The 14715-nt window shown below is 39.2% G+C and overlaps 1 protein-coding gene across 1 annotated transcript in view; it reads right to left on the bottom strand.

Moving 5' to 3' along the window:
• LOC135470214 (gamma-tubulin complex component 2-like) overlaps positions 1-14715 on the bottom strand; it is a 37257-nt gene that overhangs the window by 11171 nt on the left and 11371 nt on the right. Inside the window, exons 16-25 of the mRNA XM_064749030.1 lie at positions 14024-14066; positions 13850-13921; positions 13333-13394; positions 12986-13098; positions 12061-12211; positions 7733-7829; positions 5623-5705; positions 5199-5272; positions 4205-4305; positions 3483-3553 (exon numbers count right to left, since the gene is read on the bottom strand). Coding sequence (XP_064605100.1) covers positions 3483-3553; positions 4205-4305; positions 5199-5272; positions 5623-5705; positions 7733-7829; positions 12061-12211; positions 12986-13098; positions 13333-13394; positions 13850-13921; positions 14024-14066 — 867 coding nt within the window. The remainder of the gene's footprint in view (positions 1-3482; positions 3554-4204; positions 4306-5198; positions 5273-5622; positions 5706-7732; positions 7830-12060; positions 12212-12985; positions 13099-13332; positions 13395-13849; positions 13922-14023; positions 14067-14715) is intronic.

Genomic DNA, 14715 nt, shown 5'->3' on the forward strand with positions numbered 1-14715 from the left:
TTGTCATGGGAGAACTGGAGTCTGCAATGCAAACCTACATCATATAACCCTGTGTTTTATCATGGGAGGACTGGAGTCTGCAATGCAAATCTACATAATATAACCCTGTGTTTTGTCAAGGGAGAACTGGAGTCTGCAATGCAAACCTACATGTACATATTAGAACCCTCTGTTTTGTCATGGGAGAACTGGAGTCTGCAATGCAAACCTAACCCTGTGTTTTCTAAAGGGAGAACTGGAGTCTGTAATGCAAACCTACATGTACATATTAGAACCCTCTGTTTTGTCATGGGAGAACTGGAGTCTGCAATGCAAACCTACATGTACATATTAGAACCCTCTGTTTTGTCATGGGAGAACTGGAGTCTGCAATGCAAACCTAACCCTGTGTTTTCTAAAGGGAGAACTGGAGTCTGTAATGCAAACCTACATGTACATATTAGAACCCTCTGTTTTGTCATGGGAGAACTAGAGTCTGCAATGCAAACCTACATAACATAGTCCTGTGTTTTGTCACGGGAGAACTGGAGTCTGCAATGCAAACATACATAATATAACCCTGTGTTTTGTCATGGGAGAACTGGAGTCTGCAATGCAAACCAACATCATATAACCCTGTGTTTTGTCATGGGAGAACTGGAGTCTGCAATGCAAACCTACATCATATAACCCTGTGCTTTGTCAAGGGAGAACTGGAGTCTGCAATGCAAACCTACATAATATAACCCTCTGTTTTGTCATGGGAGAACTGGAGTCCGCGATGCAAACCTACATAATATAACCCTGTGTTTTGTCATGGGAGGACTGGAGTCTGCAATGCAAATCTACATAATATAACCCTGTGTTTTGTCATGGGAGAACTGGAGTCTGCAATGCAAACCTACATGTACATATTAGAACCCTCTGTTTTGTCATGGGAGAACTGGAGTCTGCAATGCAAACCTACATAATATAACCCTGTGCTTTGTCAAGGGAGAACTGGAGTCTGCAATGCAAACCTACATCATATAACCCTGTGTTTTGTCATGGGAGAACTGGAGTCTGCAATGCAAACCAACATAATATAACCCTGTGTTTTGTCAAGGGAGAACTGGAGTCTGCAATGCAAACCTACATAATATAACCCTGTGTTTTGTCAAGGGAGAACTGGAGTCTGCAATGCAAACCTACATAATATAACCCTATGTTTTGTCATGGGAGAACTGGAGTCTGCAATGCAAACCTACATAATATAACCCTGTGTTTTGTCATGGGAGAACTGGAGTCTGCAATGCAAACCTACATAATATAACCCTGTGTTTTGTCATGGGAGAACTGGAGTCTGCAATGCAAACCAACATAATATAACCCTGTGTTTTGTCATGGGAGAACTGGAGTCTGAAATGTAAACCTACATCATATAACCTTGTGTTTTGTCACGGGAGAACTGGAGTCTGCAATGCAAACCTAAATAATATAACCCTGTGTTTTCATGGGAGAACTGGAGTCTGCAATGCAAACCTACTTAATATAACCCTGTGTTTTGTCAAGGGAGAACTGGAGTCTGCAATGCAAACCTACATAATATAACCCTGTGTTTTGTCAAGGGAGAACTGGAGTCTGCAATGCAAACCTGCATAATATAACCCTCTGTTTTGTCAAAGGAGAACTGGAGTCTGCAATGCAAACCAACATAATATAACCCTGTGTTTTTGTCATGGGAGAACTGGAGTCTGCAATGCAAACCAACATAATATAACCCTGTGTTTTGTCATGGGAGAACTGGAGTCTGCAATGCAAACCTACATAATATAACCCTGTGTTTTGTCAAGGGAGAACTGGAGTCTGCAATGCAAACCTGCATAATATAACCCTCTGTTTTGTCAAAGGAAAACTGGAGTCTGCAATGCAAACCTACACCACATAACCCTGTGTTTTGTCATGGGAGAACTGGAGTCTGCAATGCAAACCTACATAATATAACCCTGTGTTTTGTCATGGGAGAACTGGAGTCTGCAATGCAAACCTACATAATATAACCCTGTGTTTTGTCATGGGAGAACTGGAGTCTGCAATGCAAACCTGCATAATATAACCCTGTGTTTTGTCATGGGAGAACTGGAGTCTGCAATGCAAACCTGCATAATATAACCCCTGTGTTTTGTCAAGGGAGAACTGGAGTCTGCAATGCAAACCTACATAATATAACCCTGTGTTTTGTCATGGGAGAACTGGAGTCTGCAATGCAAACCTACATAATATAACCCTGTGTTTTGTCATGGGAGAACTGGAGTCTGCAATGCAAACCTACATAATATAACCCTGTGTTTTGTCATGGGAGAACTGGAGTCTGCAATGCAAACCTACATAATATAACCCTGTGTTTTGTCATGGGAGAACTGGAGTCTGCAATGCAAACCTACATAATTCCAGGATTAATTAAAGTATTCCCCTTCATCAGAAGAGACCAGCGATTAAAAACCTGACCTGACTGAACACAATAACAATTCCGCCAATAGCTCATGCCAAGCCAACGAAAGAAAGTTTTTGACGTCAGAAATTATCTAGAATGTATTAACTGCTTCTGATGAGGAATGGAGTTGTTGACTACATTGTATTAATACCACAAAAAAACAGCCCACATTTCTAATAACTCACCTGACCCACATCTATAAAACCATAAGTCACACAAGAGCTATATAGATTACACTTACACTGTATGTTAAGCAAACCTGATAACTATTTCAGAGGTAATATTTATTGTAATGAAACAACTGAAATAATAAATGGTTGAAAATCTATCAGCCACTGGCTGGTTCCACATAATTAACAGAGTAAAAGTAGACTGTAACTTTGTCAATAAATGATGAAGAGTTGTGTTGCTATGGGAATTACAATCAACTAAGCCTGTGATTGTTTTTATATTCTTTATATCTGTAAGTAACAGTGGTGGATCAAATGGCATACTTGATTGATTGTTCTTCAATACCACACACAGAAATTTTTGACTTCAAAAATGGTGGTGAGTTTTCTGGGTGTAGGAAACATGGACTGATTGATTGACTATGACAAACCTGATGAACTGATTGTTGTTCAACACCTTTCTCATAAATTTTTCATTGATTTGATGGTAGAAAAATTTACTGAATCATAACCCACATAATCCAACAGCCTTTTACAGGTCACTGACTAAAATTCCCTGGCTTGGCATTTGTCATACTGTAATTTCAAGGAACACAGACACATAATGTCACGCACATGAACAACAAATCTATCCAGAAAAAGGGAGGCATGCCACAGATCATCTCTAGCTCACCTTCAAAATGTCAACACCTGCTATTCAAGAAATGATTTACTTCTTCTTAAGGTGTAGGGTTATTGTCCACATTTAACTAAGAGTAAATGGGTACCTCTGACAACTACGTCACGATTCATGCTGCAGCCTCCAGGCACATGTAAACAACAGAAGGCTATGCCTAATGGAGTTTCCCGAACACACTCACCCACACAACTGCCTCTCCACATGTTTGCAGTAGAACAGGTGACGGAACAACATCTGATATCTGGTCAAAGCCTAAAGATAGAGAAATAAAACAAACAAATAAACACAGCAAAAGCTGGAAAATAGTTTATGCACATCCCTTTTACGATAATGGTTTTACCGGTGTTAATTGAATATTGATTTTATATATATATATTTTGTTTTTGCAATCATTACATGTACATTATGTGTCACTAACAAGCACCACCCAGCCCTGCCAAACCTACCCTATTCAACTACATCTAGAGGAAGCTCAACACAAACCCTTATCCTACATGTACAAAACAACGACAGCTCACCTAAACAGGCTTGCTGCCAGGAGGCTTGATCTACGTGTAGACATTATCCTAGCTGACCACCACTGATTGTCACATTTATCATCGCATGTTTCACCCGCGACTAAAGTTGTCTGGAATCCCCATCACACAGCTCCACACAGCTCACTTGTCCACACATTTCACAGAGAGCTCTTGCATCCAGCTATTTAGGACGCTATATTTCAATTACAGTATTTTTACCTCAAATTCTGACCTTGACCAAGACACTGATTTTGCCTGACTTTAAGAATTGTTTTCCGTATTAAGGCTTGTTTTTGATAAGCAGATATCTGGCTAAATTCTGAAGCAAATATTTTTTTATTTTACTTTTATTTTTTCATGAGAATTCTTAGAGTAAAAACTCTACCTTTCTGTTCAGGACAAGTGACACAGGCCACTTCACCACATAGTCAAAGGAAAAGGACTCCAAGCCTGAGAGATGTAAATCTGTCGGGTCAATTCTGTAATCTGAAAGACAGCAAGAGAAACACATCAATTTATATCCATTACATTTATTTATTTACTTGATTGGTGTTTGGTGTTTTACACCATACTCAAGAACATTACACTTATACGACAATGGCCAGCATTATGGTGTGAGGAAACCCAAGACCATCCCCAAGTTGCTGGTGGATCTTCCTACATACAGCCGGCTGGACTTGATTTCACATTGACCACATCGGTGAGAGGCTCCTAGGTCATTACGCTGCACTAGTGCGCTAACAAACTGAGCCACGGAGACCCTCCCATTTACTTGGCATTGGACTTAATAGTAAGTAGAGTAATAAATTTCAAAATTTTTATGTCAATAAAACAAACAGGAAGCATAAATAAAGTAATGTATGAAGAATTTAAGGCCAAACAGTGACCTAAACGTCTTTATTCATGTGGTTGGAAGTCACAGTTTAGAGAACATATATGATGTTACATTCCAATCTTATGTCACACAAATATTATAACATCATGATTCACTAAAATACCACAGTAAGCTTTTCTGATCTGTCGAGAACGAGTAATCGGCCAATCATGAGCAGTACTTTTGGTCAACAGGGTGTCCTACACACTGGTTACAAATGTTTGATCTTTCTGTGGTGTCATGACATCACAACTGCTTTCACCAGGAATGAAATGGCAAGTAATGTTGTTGCTAGAAGAGGTGGTGTGACATCAGATGTATTTGACACATCCATTTATAGTCAACTTCATCATAACCACCAATAAAGTCGCACAGACATTCCTGACTGATTATTCTGGATCTTAAATGTCTAACAATTCTGAACTTAATATTACGGCAGCTAGGAACAAAATCATGTAAAATTGATCATAGTATTCCATGACACTGGCTTATAACTCAACATTACCTTTCTCTAGTTTGGTTTCAATTGTAAGAATCTTGAACATCTGAGTTATTAGGTCATAAGGCAGCAAGTCAACCCTGTAAAGAAATGAAACAAAAAACTTTATTGCATGAATTTACACGTCATCTTTCTGTGAGTGCAAATATGTGAAGAAATATATTTCCACGAAATTAACATATTTCTGATGAGGCTTTTAATATGAAACTAATATCAATCTGACCAATTGACAACCTCTATTAGGTTATCTGATGGATTTTGTTGTTCACATTACAATATTTTAAGGCCAATATACACAATGACCTGGACATACAGATTAACTGCCACAAGGCATTGAGCTTATTGCTAATTTAATCAGTGTCTGCCAACACTGGGATGGCCAGTGCCTGAGGAAGGCTTGCACCAGGAAGTGTCTCAGCTGAGAATTTACTTGAGGTCGTCTTTAAAGGGATCCACATTGGCTGTGCTTGTGCGTAGGGCCAGCTCTAGCAAGCTCTCAAGTCTGGTGGGTAAGATATGTAAACTTTGTCAAGGAAGAATCTGGCTAGTTTTAATCATCAGGTCATTTGACTGTAAGAAAACTGGGCACAGCAGTATGTGACAAGGGTGAGGCACTATAATACATGATATCCTTCACCTGTCCCTGGAGGGTAACTGGAAATGGAATTGGCTGCAAGTGGGTCCCTCGCCACATTTAGTGCCTTGATTGCTCATATGACGTGTTGTTTTTATAATTAGCTCAACCTGCGAAAAGGAAATTGCTTTCACTGAATGTACAGCCCCCCTTACAGCTTCACTACCTGTAGAATAAAACAGCAGAACCAAGATAGGATTGTCCTGAAATAGCTTTAGCACAGTCCCCTAATTGAATACATGCATACAAAGATACTCTGTATTGAACACTGTGGCCAGTGAATTCAGGGACAATTTTTTCCTGTGAGGATACAAAGATTAGACAATTTAATATACGGCAACAAATCTCATCAAACATTCTAAATTCACGCATCTATACCTATATCACACAAAAGATTCCCAAATTTCCCAAGGACTATTCTAGGCTATGATAGAATTATACTCCTCAGAGACAAGAATGTTATCCAACTGCAAATAGACTTAAAAAAAAAAAAAACTCAAATCCTCTATCCTGACAGAAAGAATGTTTTTAGAATTAGAAATGAATTACTAATGGTATTCATTTATAATAGGAAGAGTTTTTGCCTCATTCAAGAAAAACAAAACAATTGGGATCAATTCGAACCAAGACAAAGCTCTGACTCCCCAAACATCTCATCACTGCTATGGAATCCCTGGTAATTCACACAAACTCCAGTCTAGAAAAACTGTTTTTTCTGAAGAAAGATTTCTTCCTTTCCGGCACACCATACTGCAGCATCCTAGGACAGCCATGCAAATGCACTGCATCTGATCAAATTCCTAAGCTGACTGCATCTTTTTCAATCCATGCAACAATTCTCCTTAGGGTAGGGGGAGTATTTCATCTGACTGAATGGCTTACCACTTTCATGTTATCTTAAGATTCTGAGCACTGCACTACTAGTCAAGATTATTGGTTCACTTGCAAGACAGAACGAGTCCCCATATTTTCTCGTATTAAACAACAGATTTTCTCATAGCCTGCATCAATGCTAAGGTTTTTTCACACAGTAATCCTAGGCATTCTGGCTAACCCAATTTTCTCCAAGAACATCTTAGAGTAACACTGTGGCTAAAGACAGCTCATGACTTTCTTATACAGAAACCACTAACTCAATCAATCAAATTTATTAATTTATTTGATTATTGATTTATTTATTTATTTGATTGGTGTTTTACGCGGTACTCAAGAATATTTCACTTATACGACGGCGGCCATCATTATGGTGGGTGGAAACCGGGCAGAGCCCAGGGGAAACCTATTTGATTATTGTATTACTCTGTACCGAAGAATATTTCACTTATACGACGGCGGCCAGCATTATGCTGGGTGGAAAATGGGCAAAGCCCAGGGGAAACCTATTTGATTATTGTATTACTCCGTACTGAAGAATATTTCACTTATACCACGACCATGGAGGCCCCTCAAACTGTTTGTTGCTTTCCCACTTCAACAAAATTTCTCAAAGAGTAAGCCCTGCCATGCTCAGTACATGTAGTACAATACAAAGATTTCTTTGTATTTGAAAACTTTCTAGGTGTGATTTGATTTGGGATTGATTTATTTATGTATTTGATTGATGTTTTACGCCGTACTCAAGAATATTTCACTTCTACGACGGCAACCAGCATTATGGTGGGTGGAAACCAAACAGAGCCGGGGGAAACCCACAACCATCCACAGGCTGCTGACAGACCTTCCCTTGTATGTGATTCGTGATTGAACCACGTCATGTATCTACCAATTATAACGCTATAAGTGAAATATTCTTGAGTACGGCATAAAACACCATAAAAAAAAAAAAAAAAAAAAAAAACCAATTATAACGCAGCCAGAAAATAGGCATTTTGACAAACAGCTCTAGGGCTTAACAATATATGCAAAGGATATCATCAATGTTTTGTTTCATTTCCTCCTCTGTCATGTCCATAAACTGAACAATGAAGTCTCCCTTGTCCAGCAGGAAATAGTGTTTGATAGATCTGGAATAAGAAGAATATAACTGAAAAATCCCACAGCCACTGATCACTCAGATATTTCATTTGATCACAATATCTGATTGGTGTTTTATGCTGTACTCAAATATATTTCACTTATATGTAGGCGACCAGCATTATAGTTAAAGAAAACCGGGCAGAGTTTGTGGGAAACACATGACCATCTGCAGGTTACTGGAAGACCTTCCCACGTACACCCAGAGAGGAAGCCAGCATGTCCCTCACATAGGACATACAGATTTCCTTCTGGAAAGGAAACTGGTACACCTGTACTTGACCCCTGGACTAGCCCATAAAGGCAGATACATGCAGGTATGTTACTATCACATGAATCATACTGCAAATCACCTACCTGGACAATTTTCTCTGCACATATATTTACATGTATTAACTTGAGCCAGGATTATAGCTGTACTCAAGAATACTACTCTGTATTCAAACATGGTGTTTCTTATCATCTTACATCTAAAAGAGCTATTTAACCTTAACATAAGATTGGTCCTTATTTCTGATATTATTCTTATGTAAATATGTATTCCAAAACTGAGACCGTGTTCGACACAAAAATTCAACCACATAAAAAAAAAAAAAAGGTATCAAAGCCAAGACTAATTCTGTACTGAACTTCACTACATGTATCACCAGGAAAAGAAGCCATCAAAAGTCTTCCTCACAAAAATCTGACCCATTTCACACAGCTGAACCCTTAAATATATGCAGCATATCGTTAAAATTTTCAATATCTCATTGCATGTGAGGGCAGTACAATTTCAGCCAAGTTCCAGCATCCAACTTCAAATATTTCCTTTTGTAAAGAACTTTTAAGTTTCAGACTTAAGCCCAAAATGGCTTTACGAAACAGATCCCTGTCCTGCCAATCCCTGCCAGAATAATCAAATTGGGAAGACACATGTCGGAAGAGAAACAATTTCTGTCTCACAAAGACAGATGTTCTCATCACCTAGTGTGGCACTGACGGATACCTACCCTATCACAAGTACTCCAGGCCCCAGGGTCACGAAGGGATCTTAGGTTTAAGTCAGAATGTCAATCATTAAAATTGGTATCTTCCTTTTCATTATTTTAGCCGAAATTTGAAGTACAATAACTTACCTACACTCTACCTTGTCAAGCAACATTTTGATCCTGTTTCATAAGAAATAACAAGTGCACTGAAGTTTTAACTAAAGTTTAAGATCGCTTCATGATCCTGGAGCCTGCCCTACACCTATTCAGCACGTGTTAATAATACCTACATTTGCATACCTGTAACTGTACACGTGCATCTGGGCCTCATTACTTCAAGGGTGCTTGAACACTCACCTTTTGTACCTCATAATTAGGAAGTCTCTGATCTACATCCTGCTCCTACATGTACTTCAACCTTAACCTAATAACGTGTAATTTGTTACCCTTATTAGTGTCACTACATTGTCTCAACCTGCAGAGGGTAATGAAGAAGATTACCATACTCTTTCCATACTTCCAAGATGTACAGCTTGTCTGAAGTTCATTGATCACGCAACTAGAGATCTATCAATCATTATTTTTCTCTCATGTTCTTATGTCAGTGAACACAGGTGCCTGTTTTTTGACCCAGCATGTCCTTGAGTGTCTATCCATGTCAGGGATCAGACATGACATAAGATGTAAAGAGAGCAGACTGTGAAATGTCAGACACATAAAACAGCTACATCTATCAGTAACAGAAAACAGAGTCTCCCTGAGGAAGTCAACCATCAGACGAAGCCAAGTTGGGAGGGCACCTTGATAAGGAAATACAATCTTTGTCTGTTCTGTGAACAAGGGTCAGAAATCAAACACTAATGGCTCTAAAGGAATACTAACTCCTAATTAAATATACCATCAGACAGATGGCAAGCTATGCGGACTGTCCTGGAAACGAATACAGAAATGTTTGGATAATGCCTTTAATACCAGTACCACACATTTATAGGTGTACAAGTGCCACTGGGCCCAGTTTCACAAACCTCTCTTAACGTTACGCGCTCACAACTACCATGACAATGTACTGCCTACAGTTCCGGTCGCTGTGGTAGTTAAGTTAACATAACATTAAGGGTGCTTCGTGAAATAAAACAATAAAAAATAAAATAACAACACTGATCACAGAATCAGGTACCTGACATGTTGACTGCCTAGACATGGCAGAAGGAATACTGCTCTTCTACTGGTTGATATTCTAGAGCTTAACATTAGTACTGGTGGCTCGAGCTTTCAAGCTAAGAATACTGGATCTTTCAGCTTATATTTGTACGTTATATTATTATTATCTTATATTAAAACATTCGCTCTAATGGAAATAGACGCAGGACAATAGACTGCATCATATGCCTCTAATTTGCGACTGAACTGCTCGTCAACAGTGAGATTTATTTATCTGACTGGTGTTTTACACCATACTCAAGAATATTTCATTCATACGGGCAGGGCCCTGGGGAAGCCCATGACATCTGCAGGTTGTGGGCAGACCTTCCCACATATGGCTGGAGAGGATGTCAGCATGAGCTGGACTTGAACTCACGGTGACCACCACTGGTGAGAGGCTCCTGGGTTATCGCGCCGCTCTGGAGTGGTTAACCCCTGAGGAACCCTCAATAGTGATACACAATTGTATCACTGTATGACTGTAACACACAGCAATGCCGATATATGTAAACTCAATTGTGTGACCAATGTACCTAGCTTTGACCAGAATGAGACATCACTGGTTGAGCTGTTTTTGGTAGCCATCCTGTGCAAGCAATTATATGGTTTTGGTGGTAGGAACCTTGAACTGAAGGTCAATAATATGACAAATGCAAAAGAAACTTCTTATACCATGCTATATAAAGAGTGAAATCAGTGCTTCAATAACAGAAAAAATATGTCAATTTAATTGGATAACACTTGTTTTCCCACCAACAAGCTTAGCATAGCCCAAAACAATGAAAAGTTGCATATTTAACGTGTCTATATTTCGACAAAATTTTATGTCATATGAAAATGACAAATTGAATTTTGTCGGAAAACCCAACTGTCAATTTTGTCGAATTCCTAAACGTCAAATAAGCAACTTCTTAGATTTTTCAGAGTATCCATAATTTTGCACTATGTTAAGTGGATAAGTTCCGCATCTGATCAATAAAATGCAGAACTACTGAATTCAAATTTTAAATCATTGAGCATATGATTTTTTTTTTTTTTTTTTTTGGATTGGTGTTTTACGCCATACTCAAGAATATTTCACTAATACGACGGCAGCCCAGCATTATGGTGGGTGGAAACCGGGCAGAGCCCGGGGGAAACCCACGACCATCCGCAGGTTGCTGAAAGACCTTCCCACTTACGGCCGGAGAGGAAGCCAGCATGAGCTGGACTTGAGCTCACAGCGACCGCATTGGTGAGAGGCTCCTGGGTCATTACGCTGCGCTAGCGCACTAACCGACTGAGCCACGGAGGCCCCTTGAGCATATGAAGTGACTTTTCAAGAGAAATTCATATATTAGGGGGGAAAAGATTGCATTAAAACGTTAGGGTAGCTTTCTCAACGAATAAAGCAAAATTAACACTATTTAAGGATGATGCAAACTCCCAGACAAACTGTTTCACTCTGACACAAGGAAATTTACCGAGCTGGTTATATTAGCCACTCACAAAGGCCAAGTTCATTGAAGACTTTATACAGCCTCCATCCCTGAAAAGGTTAGCCAGAGGCCACAATAATCAATACTGCAGACCTGGTTAAGACACTAATCAGGGTAAATTCACAGCTCGGCACATGTCATTCATTGTGACTGTCACTAATTATTGCCATCAGGAACGATTCCTCGTGATTATGGACTGAGAAAGGAGAGTCTTGGAAATGAATACTTCAGGAATTGCCCTGCCTTAATAAGCTCAACAACCCGACAACATCTAAGAGGGTACATATGGAGGAACTTCGACTGAGGGAATTTATATCTTTTGTAAGGAGTGAGGTGAAATGTCAAGAGTGCTAGGAGATCTGACCTGCTCACAGATGAACCCAAAGATGGATCTCCAAGGCAACAACATTATTTATATTTAGGCAATATGCAATAAATCAAATTAAGATTAAACTGCATTCATTTCTTCTGCTGAAAGAGTGAAATTTTTCTAACTACGGCTTGAAAGGCAAAACCAAAGAATCATAACACGAGTACATAGTAAATAAAAAAATTTCAAAAGCACATACTTTATCCTGGCAATAAGTTGCTTTTCCTCCATTAACAGCTGAAGCAGTAGCTTGCTTGCATAGTTAAACGCCTTCTCTATCTGGTCAAAGTATTTTCTGTCTTTCAAAGTGTACTCAATCTCAACTGCGCTTGGGAATTTCACATCACGACCTGACAAACAGACAGCAAAAGCACAAAAACACTTCAATTAAATTCTCTGACAAACTTCATAGGTTAAATAAATCAGGCACATTATCACTTCAAAATACATAATGAACGGAGTGGTACAACTGCTTAGTAAAGCAAGGGAGAGAACTTTACAATAATACTTCAAACAATTTAAAAACTTTGTGGGAGCGAGTAAGTACCATTTAATCCGTTATATTGTCTTACTTGTAATAATAAGAAAGTGTTTTGGCACATTTAGAATGAAGGTCTTCAGAGGATTAAAAATCGGACTGTGATTTAACCCAGAGGATACATATTACTGGACTTATCATTTACTCAATGCTAAGCAAACATTTAAGAAGATTGCATCTCCAAAGAAAGTCACAGCCCTAGACCAAATGTATATATTCAGCCTTTAAAAATCTCACAGCCAGTCTAAAAAGCAGAACTTTTGATATTTGTGATGTTGTACAATTGAGATATTGGAGTTCAAATTATGCAAAATCAAGCAGATTGGACACTGTTATGTTTTATCCAATAAGTTGTCACGGTGGGCTACAAGTGAGACATATTTCCGGTTGCCATAACATGGCGCATCACGTGGCCTCATAAGAATTCCTTATTAGAAGTTGATTTTTACATTTACCAAGCACATCGGAAAACAATGTGTGTGTTAGGGTCTGGTTTTACCCCACTTCCCTCAATATGTCAGGTTAAAAAAAAAAAAAAAAAATTGCATTAAAACTGAACTGAATTCCTGATCATGCGTGTACATACCACAGAGTCGTACCACATTCAAATATTTGCCAGTGTTTAGTATTTTATCAGCAACTTGTTCCAAAAATACTGGTATCCTTTCCCTGCAGATTGTGTAATGCTGCTCCCAGTACGTGAGGTTGCATTAAGGAAGATATACATTATTTGAGGGGGAAATGTTAAGTACATGAATGATCAACACCAACAGATACACAGTTGTAGTCTCTGAAGTTATCATAAAGATGTTCAAGAATAAAGTTTTAATCTATTAATGCTCTTCAATTCCGAAGAAAACAATGAACCACAATAAATCCTGCTGGTGTTATTGGCTGACGATTAAAATGTATATGCTGAATAGAAAAGGATATGCATCGTTGTATTCCTCCTGAAGTTTCTCTTTCTGTATGGTCTCATTTTCTTCCACCAAAAACTTAAATAAAGCATAAAGAATTACAGAACATGTCACTAATTCTGATTTCTCTAAACCTGCCAACTTTTCTCTTACATTAAAAACTTACACTTCCAAAAGACTCAATGTAAACATGACAACTGTGGTATCGAATGAAAGATGACTGAGTAGTATTTTTTTTTTTTTTTTGATTGGTGTTTTACGCCGTACTCAAGAATATTTTCACTTATACGACGGCGGTCAGCATTATGGTGGGTGGAACCCACGACCATTCGCAGGTTGCTGAAAGACCTTCTCACGTACGGCCAGAGAGGAAGCCAGCATCAGCTGGACTTGAACTCACAGCGACCGCATTGGTGAGAGACTCCTGGGTCATTACGCTGCGCTAGTGCTTTAACCGACTGAGCCACGGAGGCCCCCGACCGAGTAGTGAAGGTCTCATGCAACCTAATATTAAAATCCTTGTCACAACCTACCTCAGAGTACGGATCTGAAACTATTCCTTTGTAGATCCATTTTTCCAGAATTTCAAAGTATGGAACACAGGCCTGGAATAAAATTAAAATAATATACAGCGAAAAGTGCACATCAGGCCGAGTGAGTCTAATCATTCCTTCCAATGATGAAAACATACAAATATAAATACTTACAGCCTGAGTGAGGTACAGACAAAGATCTTGGCCTTTCCCATCACTGAAATGAAAGTTTTGAAGAGGTATATTAACAGAACTTCAGATAATCACATCTAATCAGACCCTCAGCAAACACTGATGTATCACCCCAGCAAACACTGATGTATCACCCCAGCAAACACTGATGTATCAAGCCCAGCAAAACCCTCATGTATCCCCCCAGCAAACACTGATGTATCAAGCCCAGCAAAACCCTCATGTATCACCCCAGCAAACACTGATGTATCACCCCAGCAAACACTGATGTATCAAGCCCAGCAAAACCCTCATGTATCGCCCCAGCAAACACTGATGTATCAAGCCCAGCAAAACCCTCATGTATCCCCCCAGCAAACACTGATGTATCAAGCCCAGCAAAACCCTCATGTATCACCCCAGCAAACACTGATGTATCACCCCAGCAAACACTGATGTATCAAGCCCAGCAAAACCCTCATGTATCGCCCCAGCAAACACTGATGTATCACCCCAGCAAACACTGATGTATCAAGCCCAGCAAAACCCTCAAGTATCACCCCAGCAAACACTGGTGTATCAACCCAGCAAAGCCAGATGTATCACCCCAGCAAACACTGATGTATCACCCCAGCAAACACTGATAATCATCCTAACAAACCCTAATGTATCACCCCAGCAAACCCTGATGTATC

This window comes from Liolophura sinensis, chromosome 1 (genome assembly GCF_032854445.1).
Source record: "Liolophura sinensis isolate JHLJ2023 chromosome 1, CUHK_Ljap_v2, whole genome shotgun sequence".
Classification (NCBI taxonomy): Eukaryota; Metazoa; Mollusca; class Polyplacophora; order Chitonida; family Chitonidae; genus Liolophura; species Liolophura sinensis.